Below are 14,523 nucleotides of genomic sequence, written 5' to 3' on the forward strand. Positions count from 1 at the left end.
CAGCAGCAAGACATAGGCATGATTCGGCAGTGGGGGGGGGGGGGGGGTGCATGGAGCACAGGAGAAAAGGCTGGGTAAGGTGATGGTGTAGTTGTTGCTGCAATGGTAATCCAGAGACCTAGAGTAACACTCTGGAGGGCCTAGGTTCAAATCCTGCTCCAGCAGACAGTGGAAATTGAATTCAGTAAAAATGAGGAATTAACAATGACCAAGAAACCATTGTTGTAAAAACCCATCTGGTTCACTAATGCCCTTTTAGGGAAGCCTGGCCTACATGTGACTCCTGACCCCACAGCAATGTGATTGACTCTTAAATGCCCACTGAAATGGCCTAGCAAGTCACTCCATTGCATCAAATCACTACAAAGTCTCAAAAGAAACATCGACCTAGGCACCAGAAACTCTCAGCTCTGCTGACCTGCAACAACGTCCTTGCTAACATCTGGGGGCTAGTGCCAAAGTTAGGAGAGCTGTCTCAGACAAGTCAAGCAACAGTCTGACAGTCATCCTCACAGAATCATACCTTACATATAATGTTCCAGACACCACCATCACCATCCAGAGATAGTGGCACAGCAGTATACAGTCAGGAGGGAGTTACCTGGAGTCCTCAACATCAACTCTGGACCCCATGAAGTGTCATGGCATCAGGTCTAACATTAGCAAGGAAACCTCCTGCTGATTACCATACTGCCCTCCCTCAGCTGATGAATCAGTGCTCCTCCATGTGGTAGTGAATAGAGATAGCTTAGTAAGTTATACTTGTATTTGAGAGTTTTAGCTTTAAAGTTAAAGTTTGGTTCATATTTCTGTATCCACGTTAAAGGTCAAATGGAGTTTTAGTTTCACTTTAAAAGGGTTGCTTGCATTTCTAATGAGATTTTTATGACCCCCATAAAGTAAAAGTAAACACAAGAATAGAAAGAATAGTGCTGTTGCCTAGCAGCAGGGGCACCAGATAGGCAGCTTCCATACACAAACACGAGCACAGCAATTTGTTTTGGAAGCTGTTTGAGTTCAGTTGGTTTGAAGGCAACTGCGAAGCAGAAGCAGCCAAAAAGGGGACAGATAGCAAGTCCAAAAGTTGAGGGGAGTGGAAGAAGAGAAATTGCAAAGAAGACCTAGTTAAAGGAATGACAGGAACATGGGAAAAGGTCCTATTAAGTGAAATTAAGAGTGAGGGACAGAGAGGTTCCAAGCTTCAGATTTAAAAGTGAGAATAGCTTGCAAGAGGGTTCAAAGAGATAACAGGTCTGTAATTCTTTGCTATGGGCATGTGAAGCAATGGTGTGCTGCTAAGGCTAAGTTGAAGAGTAAATGCATGGAAGATGGCTTGAGTACATGTGGTGACCCAGGGAAGACCAACGTCAGAAGAAGCGTTCACAGCCCTGGAGGTGAACCCTTGTCGAAGGTTTCTGAGAGAAAATGTCAATTTGGGAAAAGATTCTAAGGCAAGGTCTTGGAGATTGGAAACCCTCATGTAAAGGACAGAATTCAGTGACACTGGTTGGCTCACGGTATTGCAAGCGTCGGCGGGGGAGTTGAGGAGAGATCCAGAGCATCTGTTTGAAGTAGCATCTGTTACTTGGTTTCAGAGAGTGGTGTGTCTGACCACGGTTCCTGTGTATCTTAAAGTATAAGAGAGCTTTTGTGACTTGTGTTATCCTTACAAATCTGTATACATTTGTAAAGGTATGGTTGTGGGTGAAGGAGTAGTGTAATATAGTTAATCTTTTCTTCTTGAATAAATGCTTTCTTTTTCTGTTAAAAGTTCATCAGCTGACTCCTGTGACCATGTTCAGTAGCTACTCTCCACATATCTAAACAAATTAAGGTTATGATCTATCAAGCTGGCTTCCACTCTGGAATCATGCATGTCAAGGGGTAACCTCAGTATAACACATGTTGAAGATCACTTGGAGGAAGCACTGAGGGTGGCAAGTGCACAGAATGTACTCTGGGTGGGGGAATTCAATGTCCATCACCAAGAGTGGCTCGGTAGCACCTAAACTGACCGAGTTGGCCAAGTCCTGAAGGGCATAGATGTTTACTTGATCTGCAACAGATGGTGAGGTAAACAACAAGAGGAAAAAACATACTTGACCTCATCCTCACCAACCTGCCTGCTGCAGATGCATCTGTATTGGTAGGAATGACCACCACACAGACATTGAGGAGATGAAGTCCCGCCTTCACACTGAGGATACCCTCCATCGTGTTGTGTGGCACTACCACCATGCCAACTGGGGTAGATTTCCAACAGATCTAGCAACTCAAGGCTGGGCATCCATGAGGCGCTCTGGGCCCATCAGCAGCAGCAGAATCGAACAAAAACACAATTTGTAACCTCATGGCCTGACATATCCCCCACTCTAACATTACTATCAAGCCAGGCGATCAACCCTGGTTCAATGAAGGGTGCAGGAGGGCTTGGCAAGAGCAGCACCAGGCATACCTAAAAATGAGGTATCAACCTGGTGAAGCTATAATACAGGACTATTTGCGTGCCAAACAGCAAATGATAGACAGAACTAAGCAATACCACAATTAACAGATCAGATCTAAGCTCTGCAGTCCTGCCACATCCAAACGTGAATGTTGTGGACAATTAAACAACTCACCGGAACATTAAGCTCCACAAATATCTCCATCCTCAATGATGGGGGAGCCCAGCACATCAGTGCAGAGGTTAGGCTGAAGCATTTGCAATCTTCAGCCAGAAGCGCCACGTGGATGATCCATCCTGGCCTCCCCCGGAGGTCCCCAGCATCACAGATGCCAGTCTTCAGCCAATTTGATTCACTCCACAACAAATGGCTGAAGGCACTGGATATTGCAAAGGCTATTGTGCCTGACAATATTCCGGCAATAGTACTGAACACTTGTGCCCCAGAACTTGACACGCCCCTAGCCAAGTTGTTCCAGTACAACTACAACACTGGCATCTACCTGGCAAAGTGGAAAATGGCCCACGTATGCCCTGTATACAAGGCTGGGTTGGATTTACTCTGCTACTTACTGCCCCAACAGTCTACCTTCAATCATCAGTAAAGTAATGGAAGGGGCCATCAACAGTGCCATCAAGCAGCACGTGCTTACCAATAACCTGCTCACTGATACGCAGTTTCAGTTCCGCCAGGGCCACTCAGCTCCTGACCTCTTTAAAGCCTTGGATCAAACATGGACAAACAAGCTGAGCTCCCGAGGTGTGAGTGACAGCACTTGACAACAAGGTCACATTTAATCGATTGTGGCATCAAGGAACCCAAGCAAAACCGGACTTGATGGAAATCAGGGAGAAAACTCCACTAGTTGCAGTCATTTCTAGCATAAAAGAAGATGATTATGCTTATTGCAGGTCACTCATCTCAGCTCCAGGACATCACTGCAGGAACTTTTCAGGGTAATGTCCTAGGCCCAACCATCTTCAGCTGCTTCATTGACGACTTTCCTTCCACAATAAGATCTGAAGTAGGGATGTTCACTGCTCAACACCATCTGCAACTACTCAGATACTGAAGCAGTCCATGCCTGAACGCAGCAAGACCTGGACAATATCCAGGATTGGGCTGACAAGTGGCAAGTAACATTCTTGCGACGCAAGTGCCAGTCAATGAACATATCCAATAAGAGAGGATCGAACAATCGCTCCTTAATGTTCAATGGCATATCATCACCGAAATCCTCATTACCAACATCCTGGGGGTTACCATTGACCAGAAACTAAACTGGGCTGGCCATATAAATACTATGGCTACAAGAGCAGGTGAGAGGCTGGGAATCGTGTGAAGAGTAACTCAACTCCTGACTTTCTAAAAGCTGTCCATCATCTACAAGGCACAAGTCAGGAGTGTGATTGAATACTCCCCACTTGCCTGGATCAGTGCAGTTCCTGCAATACTCCAAGAAGATAGACACCATCCAGGACAGAAAAGCCCATTTAATGGGCACCACATCTACAAACATTCACTCCATCCACCACCGAATTACAGTTGCAACAGAGTATATATACCATGTACACGATCCACTGCAGGAATTCACCAAGACTCCATAGATAGCAGCTACCAAAACAACAACCATACCACCTAGAAGGACAAGGGCAGCAGATCGATGGGAACACCACCACATGGAAATTCCCCTCCAAGTCACTCACCATCCTGACTTGGAAATAAATCACCTTTCCTTCACAGTCACTGGATCAAAATCCTGAAACTCCCTCCCTAACTTCACTTTGGGTGTATCTAAACTGCATGGATTGCAGCGATTCAAGGCAAGTTATCTCGAGGGCAATTAGGGTGGGCAATAAATGCTGGCCTAGATTTCCAGACCCACTTCCCATGAATAAATTAAAAAAAACTCCCATCACCTAAATAAAGTGCCCATTCTCAAAGGGACAATCAACATAAAATGCATCCTCCTGGCAGAGCAGCCCATCCATTAGCCATAACAGCAAAAAGATCCTAACGGAGCCACTACTTTGCACCAGATCCATCCATTCACCCACACCGGACCTAACTGATGTCCAAAATTAAAATCAAGTAAGTTATCTCAGCCTATGACATACACTGCACCCAACATAACTCATTTTGCTCAGACCCTGCAAGCACCTTGCAATAAGTTTGTTCAGTATTTTCATCAATTACCTACTTCAGAAGGGAATCTCTGCGAAAATTCAGTCTTGAAAGCACAGCAAATAGACAATGAAATTGATAGGGAGAAACAAAACAGCAACAATGACACAAAGATAAATTTGTTAGGAGACATGAAGGTTGGGAGAAGTGGATATGAGCTTGGATGTATTTGAGAAACGTAACGAGGATGAGATGTTGGAAAGGTACATGGGTGCAGCATGAGCTTTTAAGGGAAGCATAATGACAGGAATATTGACAGGTAGGTGGGCAATGTCAGAGGAACAGGAGCTGTTAATGTCAGCAAGCATCAGGCCAAAAAGAGGCATTTCAGTCATTAGCAGCTGAATCATGCTTGAGGCAACAGAGCAGGCGGAGGGGCTTATGAGCAACATAAGTCTGATTAAACCTAGAAGGATAATATGAAGCCACAAAAGATTGTGGTTTGGGGTGGAGCAGAAGGGGTCAAATTGGGTTGGAAGATAGGAAAGTGATGAAATAAAAGGAGGAGGAAGCAGATGAACAGGCTCTTAATATTAGAGACATAGAAATAAATGAGCTTCTTGCATCAATGGTGAGGATGAAAATTGTGAAGTGGAAGACAAAAGCAGGAAAGCTGCAGTAAAGAGTTTCTCCTTTCCTTCCAAGATGCTTTTAAAGTAGCACGTGGATTTGACAGCTGAGAGGCAGAGGGCAGTGAGCATTAAAAATATTTGTAGAGAGAACAAAAAAGGTCTGATGAATGTGAAGTAAAATTAAGTAATAACTATGGTCCTACCCTTTACTTTTAGGCAAGCCTTGGTCTGTTGATCTCCGGTATCACATATATATGTTCCTGTGTCTTCTATTTTCAGATTGTGGATTGACAATTCAGTGATAGCACCTTTCTGTTTCATTTCATGCTTCTCACTTGGGCAAAGTATTACAGATCCCTTTTTCCATTCTACTGAAGCACCGGGTTTGGTAAGCTCACAGCACAGTGTGGCAGTACCATTTTCTTCAGCTTCCTCATTCTGAAGTTCTTGTTTGAAAAGCACAGGCAAGGCTGAGGGATGAAATGATGAGAATCATTTAATATTGTACAGATGCTTACAAAAGATTAATACCCTTGGGCAACACAATTTTGTTTTAAGGTAATGCAGTACATAATAACAAATATAATAACTATGACATGTCATTCAGCTCCCTGTTACTTGGACCCAATCTAGCTTACTTTCATCTCTCACAACACACAAATATTTAAAAAAATGAGGGAGAAATTAGAGTATGAGAGAAAGCTAACCAGAAATATAAGAACAGATAGTAAGGGCTAAATTTTATGGTCCAGTCACGGCAAGGGCAGGGCCGTAAAATGTGGCAAGTCATTCTAAAGGTTCATTTACTTCGGCGTGATTGTAAAATACCGCCAGTGTGAAATTCTGCCCTTAGAATTTCTACAAATATTTAAAAAGGAAAAGAGGAACTAAATTGAATATTGTTCCCTTAAAGGGTAAGACTGTGCACTTAATAATGGGAAACAAGTAAAGTGGCAGAAGCGTTGAACAGATGTTTTGTGTCTGTCTTCACTGTAGAAGACACAAAAAGATGTTAAGAATACTTGAAAATCAAGAGGTAAAAGGGAGGGAGGAACTTAAAACAATCACAATCACCAGGGAAAAGGAACTGGGAAAACTATTAAAACTGAAGGTTGACAAGTTCACTAGGCTGGATGCCATTCATCCCAGGGTCTTAATAGAAGTGGCTATAGAGGCAGGAGATGCATTGATTGTCATCTTCCAAAACTCCCTAATTTCTGGGAAGGTTCCAATAGATTGGAAAATCACTAGTGTAACACCTCTGTACAAGAAAGGAAGGCAACAGAAGCAGGAAATTATAGATCAGTTAGTCTGACGTAAGGAAAAAGTTACAGGCTAATATTAGGAAGGTAACAACAGGACATTTAGAAACTCATAACACAATCAGGCAGAGTCAACATGATTTTGTGAAAGGAAAATCAAGTTTCACTAATTTATTAGAGTTCTTTTGAGGTAGTAGCAAGTAACGTGGATAAAGTGGAGCCATTATATGTAACATACTTGGATTCCCAAAAAGCATTTGATAAGGGGTCACATATGAACTTACTAACATATGAATTAGGAGTAGACAACTCGGCCCATCAAGCCTGCTCCACCACTCAATAAGATCATGGCTGCTCTGATTGTAACCTCCCACCTACGCCAAAAACCTTTCGCATTCTTGTTAATCAAGGTTCTATCTAGCTCTGCATTAAAAATACTCAAAGACCCTGCTTCCGTTGTCTTTTGATGAAGAGTGTTCCAAAGGTTCACGACCCTCAGAAAATTTCTCCTCATCTGTCTTAAATGAGCAACCACTCATTTTTAAACTGAGACCCCCTAGTCCTGGATTCTCCCACCAGATAAAACATCCTCTCCACATTCACTCTCTGCCAAGATCCTTAAGGATCTTAAAGGTTTCAATCAAGTCACCTCTTACTCTTCTAAACTTCAGTGGATAAAGGCCAACATTTCCTCTTGCGACAACCCGCCCACAAAGTAAGAGCTTATGGTACTAGGGGTAACATATTAACATGCATAGAGGATTTGTTAGCCAGCAGGAAGGAGAGACTATGGATAAATGGGTCATTTTCTAGGAGAGTGCCACAGGGATCAGTGCTGGGGCCTCATCTATTTAAAATCTTTATCAATGACTTGGATGAAGGGACCAAATGTATGATGGCTAAATTGGCTGATGGCACAAAGATAGGTAGGAAAGAAAGTTGTCAAGAAGACATATAAGAGCCTACAAAGGAATTTAGACAGGTTTAATGAGTGGCCAAAAATTTGGCCAATTTGAGTATCATTTGGGAAAATGTGAACTTGTCCACTTTGGCAGGAAGAATAGAAAAGTAGTATATGATTTGAATGGAGAAAGATTGCAGAACTCTATGGGATCTGGGTGTACTGGTACATGAATCACAAAAAGTTGGTACACAGATGTAATAAGTGATTAGGAAGACAAACATAATGTTGGTGTTTATTGCAAGGGGAAGAGACTATAAAAGTAGGGAAGTGCTTCTGCAGCTGGACAGAATCTTCATTAGAATGCATCTGGAGTACTCTGTACAGATTTGGTCTATTTGTTAAAAGGATATACAGATAATTGCATGAGAAGCAGTTCAGAGGAGGTTCACTCAACTCATACCTGGGATGACTGAGTTATCTTATGAGGAAAGGATGAGCAGGTTGGGGCGAGACCCATTGGAGTTTAGAACAATGAGAGGTGATCTTACTGACAAATATAAGAGGAAGACGGTTGTGGTTGTTGGAGGTTGGTCATCTCAGCTTCAGGACATGACTGCAGGAGTTCCTCAGAGTGGTGTCCTAGGCCCAACCATCTTCAGTTCCTTCATCAATAACTTTCCTTCCATCATAAGGTCAGAAGTGAAGATGTTCGTTGATGGTTGCACAATGTTCAGCACTATTTGGGACTCCTCAAAGACTGCAGCAGTCCATGTCCAAATGCAGCAAGACCTGGGCAATATCCAGGCTTGAGCTGACAAATGGCAAGCAACATTCACACCATACAAGTGCCAGGCAATGACCATCTCTAACAAGAGAGAATCCAACCATTATCCCCTGATGTTGAATGGCATTACCATCACGGAATCTCCCATTATCAACATCCAAGGGGTTACATTGACCAGTAACTGGCCAAATAAATACTGTGGCTACAAGAGCAGGTCAGAGGCTGGGAATCGCGTGATGAGTAACTCAACTCCTGACTTTCTAAAAGCTGTCCATCCTCTACAAGGAACAAGTCAGGAGTGTGATTGAAAACTCCCCACTTGCCTGGATCAGTGCAGCTCCTACAACACTCCAAGAAGACTGACACTGTCCAGGACAAAGCAGCCCATTTGATGGGCACCACATATACAAACATTCACTCCGTCCACCACCGATGCACATTTGCAACAATGTGTACCATGTACAAGATGCACTGAAGGAATTCACCAAGATTCCTTCGACAGTACCTTCCAAACCCACAACCATATCACCTGGAAGGACAAGGGCAGCAGGTTAATGGGAACACCACCACATGGAAACTCCCCTCCAAGTCACTCACCATCCTGACTTGGAAATAAATCACCATTCCTTCACAGTCACTGGATCAAAATCCTGAAACTCCCTCCCTAACGTCACTTTGGGTGTATCTAAACTGCACGGATTGCAGCGATACAAGGCAAGTTATCTTGAGGGCAATTAGGATGGGCAATAAATGCTGGCCTAGCTATCCAGACCCACTTCCCATGAATAAATTAAAAAAAACTCCCATCACCTAAATAAAGTGCCCATTTTTAAAGGGACATTCAACATAAAATGCATCCTCCTGGCAGAGCAGCCCATCCATTAGCCATAACAGCAAAAAGATCCTAACGGAGCCACTACTTTGCACCAGATCCATCCATTCACCCACACCGGACCTAACTAATTTCCAAAAATAAAATCAAGTAATTTATCTCAACCTATGACATACACTGCACCCAACATAACTCATTTTGCTCAGACCCTGCAAGCACCTTGCAATTAATTTGTTCAGTATTTTCATCAATTACCTACTTCAGAAGGGAATCTGCGAAAATTCAGTCTTGAAATCACAGCAAGCAGACAATGAAATTGATAGGGAGAAACAAAACAGCAACAATGACACAAAGATAAATTTGTTAGGAGACAGGAAGGTTGGGAGAGGTGGATGTGAGCTTGGCTGTATTTGAGAAACGTAACGAGGATGAGATGTTCGAAAAGTACATGGGTGCAGCATGAGCTTTTAAGGAAGCATGATGACAGCAATATTGACAGGTAGTTGGGCAATGTCAGAGGAATAGGAGCTGTTAATGTCAGCAAGCATCAGGCCAAAAAGAGGCATTTCAGTCATTAGCAGCTGAATCATACTTGAGGCAACAGAGCAGGTGGAGGGGCTTATGAGCAACATAAGTCTGATCAAACCTAGAAGGGTAATAGGAAGCCACAAAAGATTGTGGTTTGGGGTAGAGCAGAAGGGGTCAAATTGGGTTGGAAGATAGGAAAGTGATGAAATAAGAAGAGAAAGAAGCAGATGAACAGGCTCTTAATATTAGAGACATAGAAATAAATGAGCTTCTTGCATCAATGGTGAGGATGAAAATTGTGAAGTGGAAGACAAAAGCAGGAAAGCTGCAGTAAAGAGTTTCTCCTTTCCTTCCAAGATGATTTTAAAGTAGCATGTGGATTTGACAGCTGAGAGGCAGAGGGCAGTGAGCATTAAAAATATTTGTGGAGAGAACAAAAAAGGTCTGATGAATGTGAATTACAATTAAATAATAATTATGGTCCTACCCTTTACTTTTAGGCAAGCCTTGGTCTGTTGATCTCCGGTATCACATATATATGTTCCAGTGTCTTCTATTTTCAGATTGTGGATTGACAATTCAGTGATAGCACCTTTCTGTTTCATTTCATGCTTCTCACTTGAGCAAAGTATTACAGATCCCTTTTTCCATTCTACTGAAGCACCGGGTTTGGTAAGCTCACAGCGCAGTGTGGCAGTACCATTTTCTTCAGCTTCCTCATTCTGAAGTTCTTGTTTGAAAAGCACAGGCAAGGCTGAGGGATGAAATGATGTGAATCATTTAATATTGTACAGATGCTTACAAAAGATTAATACCCTTGGGCAACACAATTTTGTTTTAAGGTACTACAGTACATAATAACAAATATAATAACTATGACATGTCATTCAGCTCCCTGTTACTTGGTCCCAATCTAGCTAACTTTCATCTCTCACAACACACAAATATTTAAAACAATGAGGGAGAAATTAGAGTATGAGAGAAAGCTAACTAGAAATATAAGGACAGATAGTAAGGGCTAAATTTTATAGTCCAGTCACGACATGGGCAGGGCCATAAAATGGGGCAAGTCATTCAAAGGTTCATTGACTTCGGCGTGACTGTAAAATACTGCCAGTGTAAAATTCTGCCCTTAGAATTTCTACAAATATTTAAAAAGGAAAAGAGGAACTAAATTGAATATTGTTCCCTTAGAGGGTAAGACTGTGGAATTAACAATGGGAAACATGCAGAGTGGCAGAAGCGTTGAACAGATGTTTTGTGTCTGTCTTCACTGTAAAAGACACAAAAACGTGTTAAGAATACTTGAAAATCAAGAGGTAAAAAGGAGGGAGGAACTTAAAACAATCACAATCACCAGGGAAAAGGAACTGGGAAAACTATTAAAACTGAAGGTTGACAAGTCCACTATGCTGGATGCCTTTCATCCCAGGGTTTTAAAGGAAGTGGCTGTAGAGGCAGGAGATGCATTGATTGTCATCTTCCAAAACTCCCTAATTTCTGGGAAGGTTCCAATAGATTGGAAAATCACTAGTGTAACACCTCTGTACAAGAAAGGAGGGCAACAGAAGGCAGCAAACTATAGGTTAGTTAGTCTGACGTAAGGAAAATGTTACAGGCTATTATTAGGAAGGTAACAACAGGACATTTAGAAACTCATAATACAATCAGGCAGAGTCAACATGAGCTTGTGAAAAGAAAATCATGTTTCACTAATTTATTAGAGTTCTTTTGAGGTAGTAGCAAGTAACGTGGATAAAGTGGAGCCATTATATGTAACATACTTGGATTCCCAAAAAGCATTTGATAAGGGGTCACATATGAACTTACTAACATATGAACTAGGAGTAGACAACTCGGCCCATCAAGCCTGCTCCACCACTCAATAAGATCATGGCTGCTCTGATTGTAACCTCCCACCTACGCCAAAAACCTTTCGCATTCTTGTTAATCAAGGTTCTATCTAGCTCTGCATTAAAAATACTCAAAGACCCTGCTTCCACTGCCTTTTGATGAAGAGTGTTCCAAAAGCTCACGATCTTCAAAAATTTCTCCTCATCTGTCTTAAATGAGCAACCACTCATTTTTAAACTGAGACCCCCTAGTCCTGGATTCTCCCACCAGATGAAACATCCTCTCCACATTCACTCCCTGCTAATATCCTTAAGGATCTTAAAGGTTTCAATCAAGTCACCTCTTGCTCTTCTAAACTTCAGTGGATAAAGGCATAACCTGTCCAACATTTCCTCTTGAGACAACCCGCCCACAAAGTAAGAGCTTATGGTACTAGGGGTAACATATTAACATGCATAGAGGATTTGTTAGCCAGCAGGAAGGAGAGACTATGGATAAATGGGTCATTTTCTAGGAGAGTGCCACAGGGATCAGTGCTGGGGCCTCATCTATTTAAAATCTATATCAATGACTTGGATGAAGGGACCAAATGTATGATGGCTAAATTGGCTGATGGCACAAAGATAGGTAGGAAAGAAAGTTGTCAAGAAGACATATAAGAGCCTACAAAGGAATTTAGATAGGTTTAATGAGTGGCCAAAAATTTGGCCAATTTGAATATCATTTGGGAAAATGTGAACTTGTCCACTTTGGCAGGAAGAATAGAAAAGTAGTATATGATTTGAATGGAGAAAGTTTGCAGAACTCTATGGGATCTGGGTGTACTGGTACATGAATCACAAAAAGTTGGTATGCAGATGTAGTAAGTGATTAGGAAGACAAACATAATGTTGGTGTTTATTGCAAGGGGAATAGACTATAAAAGTAGAAAACTGCTTCTGTAGCTAGACAGACCTTCATTAGAATGCATCTGGAGTACTCTGTGCAGTTTTGATCTATTTGTTAAAAGGATATACAGATAATTGCATAAGAATCAGTTCAGAGGAGGTTCACTCAACTCATTCCTGGGATGACTGAATTATCTTATGAGGAAAGGATGAGCAGTTTGGGGCAATACCCATTGGAGTTTAGAACAATGAGAGGTGATCTTACTGACAAATATAAGAGGAAGACGGTTGTGGTTGTTGGAGGTTGGTCATCTCAGCTCCAGGACATGACTGCAGGAGTTCCTCAGAGTGGTGTCCTAGGCCCAACCATCTTCAGTTGCTTCATCAATAACTTTCCTTCCATCATAAGGTCAGAAGTGAAGATGTTCGTTGATGGTTGCACAATGTTCAGCACTATTTGGGACTCCTCAAAGACTGCAGCAGTCCATGTCCAAATGCAGCAAGACCTGGGCAATATCCAGGCTTGAGCTGACAAATGGCAAGCAACATTCGCACCATACAAGTGCCAGGCAATGACCATCTCTAACAAGAGAGAATCCAACCATTGCCCCTTGATGTTCAATGGCATTACCATCACTGAATCCTTCACTATCAACATCCAAGCGGTTACCATTGACCAGTAACTGGCCAAATAAATACTGTGGCTACAGGAGCTGGTCAGAGGCTGGGAATCGTGTGAGGAATAACTCACCTCCTGACTTTCCAAAACCTGTCCATCATCTACAAAGCACAAGACAGGAGTGTGATTGAATACTCCCCACTTGCCTGGATCAGTGCAGCTCCTACAACACTCCAAGAAGACTGACACTGTCCAGGACAAAGCAGCCCATTTGATGGGCACCATATCTACAAACATTCACTCCGTCCACCACCGAAACACAGTTGCAACAGTGTATAACATGTACAACATGCACTGGAGGAATTCATCAAGACTCCTTACATAGTACCTTCCAAATCCACGACCGTACCACCTAGAAGGACAAGGGCAGCAGATTGATGGGAACACCACCACATGGAAATTCCCCTCCAAGTCACTCACCATGATGACTTGGAAATAAATCACCATTCCTTCATTGTCACTGGATCAAAATCCTGGAACTCACTCCCTAAGGGCACTTTGGGTGTATCTAAACTGCATGAATTGCAGCGATTCAAGGCAAGTTATCTTGAAGGCAATAAGGGTGGGCAATAAATGCTGCCTAGCTGTCAAGACCCACTTCCCATGAATGAATTTTTTAAAATTCCCATCACCTAAATAAAGTGTCCATTCTTAAAGGGTCATTCAATATAAAATGCATCCTCCTGGCAGAGCATGCCACCCATTAACCATAACAGCAAAAAGATCCTAACAGAGCCACTACTAGGCACTGGATCCATCCATTCACCCATACCAGAACTAACTAATTTCCAAAAATAAAATCAAGTAAGTTACCTCAGCCTATGACATACACTGCACCCAACATAACTCATTTTGCTCAGGACCTGCAACCACTTTGCAATAAGTTTGTTCAGTATTTTCATCAATTACATATTTCAGAAGGGAATCTCTGTGAAAATTCAGTCTTGAAAGCACAGCAAACAGACAATGAAATTGATAGGGAGAAACAAAACAGCAACAATGAAACAAAGATAAATTTGTTAGGAGACAGGAAGGTTGGGAAAGGTGGATGTGAGCTTGGATGTATTTGAGAACCTTAGCAAGGATGAGATGTTGGAAAGGTAAATGGGTGCAGCATGAGCTTTTAAGGAAGCATGATGACAGGAATTTTGACAGGTAGTTGGGCAATGTCAGAGGAATAGGAGCTGTTAATGTCAGCAAGCATCAGGCCAAAAAGAGGCATTTCAGTCATTAGCAGCTGAATCATGCTTGAGGCAACAGAGCAGGTGGAGGGGCTTATGAGCAACATAAGTCTGATCAAACCTAGAAGGGTAATAGGAAGCCACAAAAGATTGTGGTTTGGGGTAGAGCAGAAGGGGTCAAATTGGGTTGGAAGATGGGAAAGTGATGAAATAAAAGGAGGAGGAAGCAGATGAACAGGCTCTTAATGTTAGAGACATAGAAGCAAATGAGCTTCTTGCATCAATGGTGAGGATGAAAATTGTGAAGTGGAAGACAAAAGCAGGAAAGCTGCAGTAAAGAGTTTCTCCTTTCCTTCCAAGATGCTTTTAAAGTAGCACGTGGATTTGACAGCTGAGAGGCAGAGGGCAG

General features: G+C 42.3%; 1 protein-coding gene across 6 annotated transcripts in view; it reads right to left on the reverse strand.

Moving 5' to 3' along the window:
- Positions 1 to 14,523, reverse strand: part of obscnb (obscurin, cytoskeletal calmodulin and titin-interacting RhoGEF b) — a 625,157-nt gene that overhangs the window by 342,407 nt on the left and 268,227 nt on the right. For all 6 annotated transcript variants that reach the window (XM_041184481.1, XM_041184479.1, XM_041184482.1 and 3 more), the window contains 2 exons: positions 10,001 to 10,267; positions 5,407 to 5,673 (listed from right to left, as the gene is read on the reverse strand). In XM_041184481.1, the coding sequence (XP_041040415.1) occupies positions 5,407 to 5,673; positions 10,001 to 10,267 (534 nt within the window). The remainder of the gene's footprint in view (positions 1 to 5,406; positions 5,674 to 10,000; positions 10,268 to 14,523) is intronic.

This window comes from Carcharodon carcharias, chromosome 3 (assembly GCF_017639515.1).
Source record: "Carcharodon carcharias isolate sCarCar2 chromosome 3, sCarCar2.pri, whole genome shotgun sequence".
Classification (NCBI taxonomy): Eukaryota; Metazoa; Chordata; class Chondrichthyes; order Lamniformes; family Lamnidae; genus Carcharodon; species Carcharodon carcharias.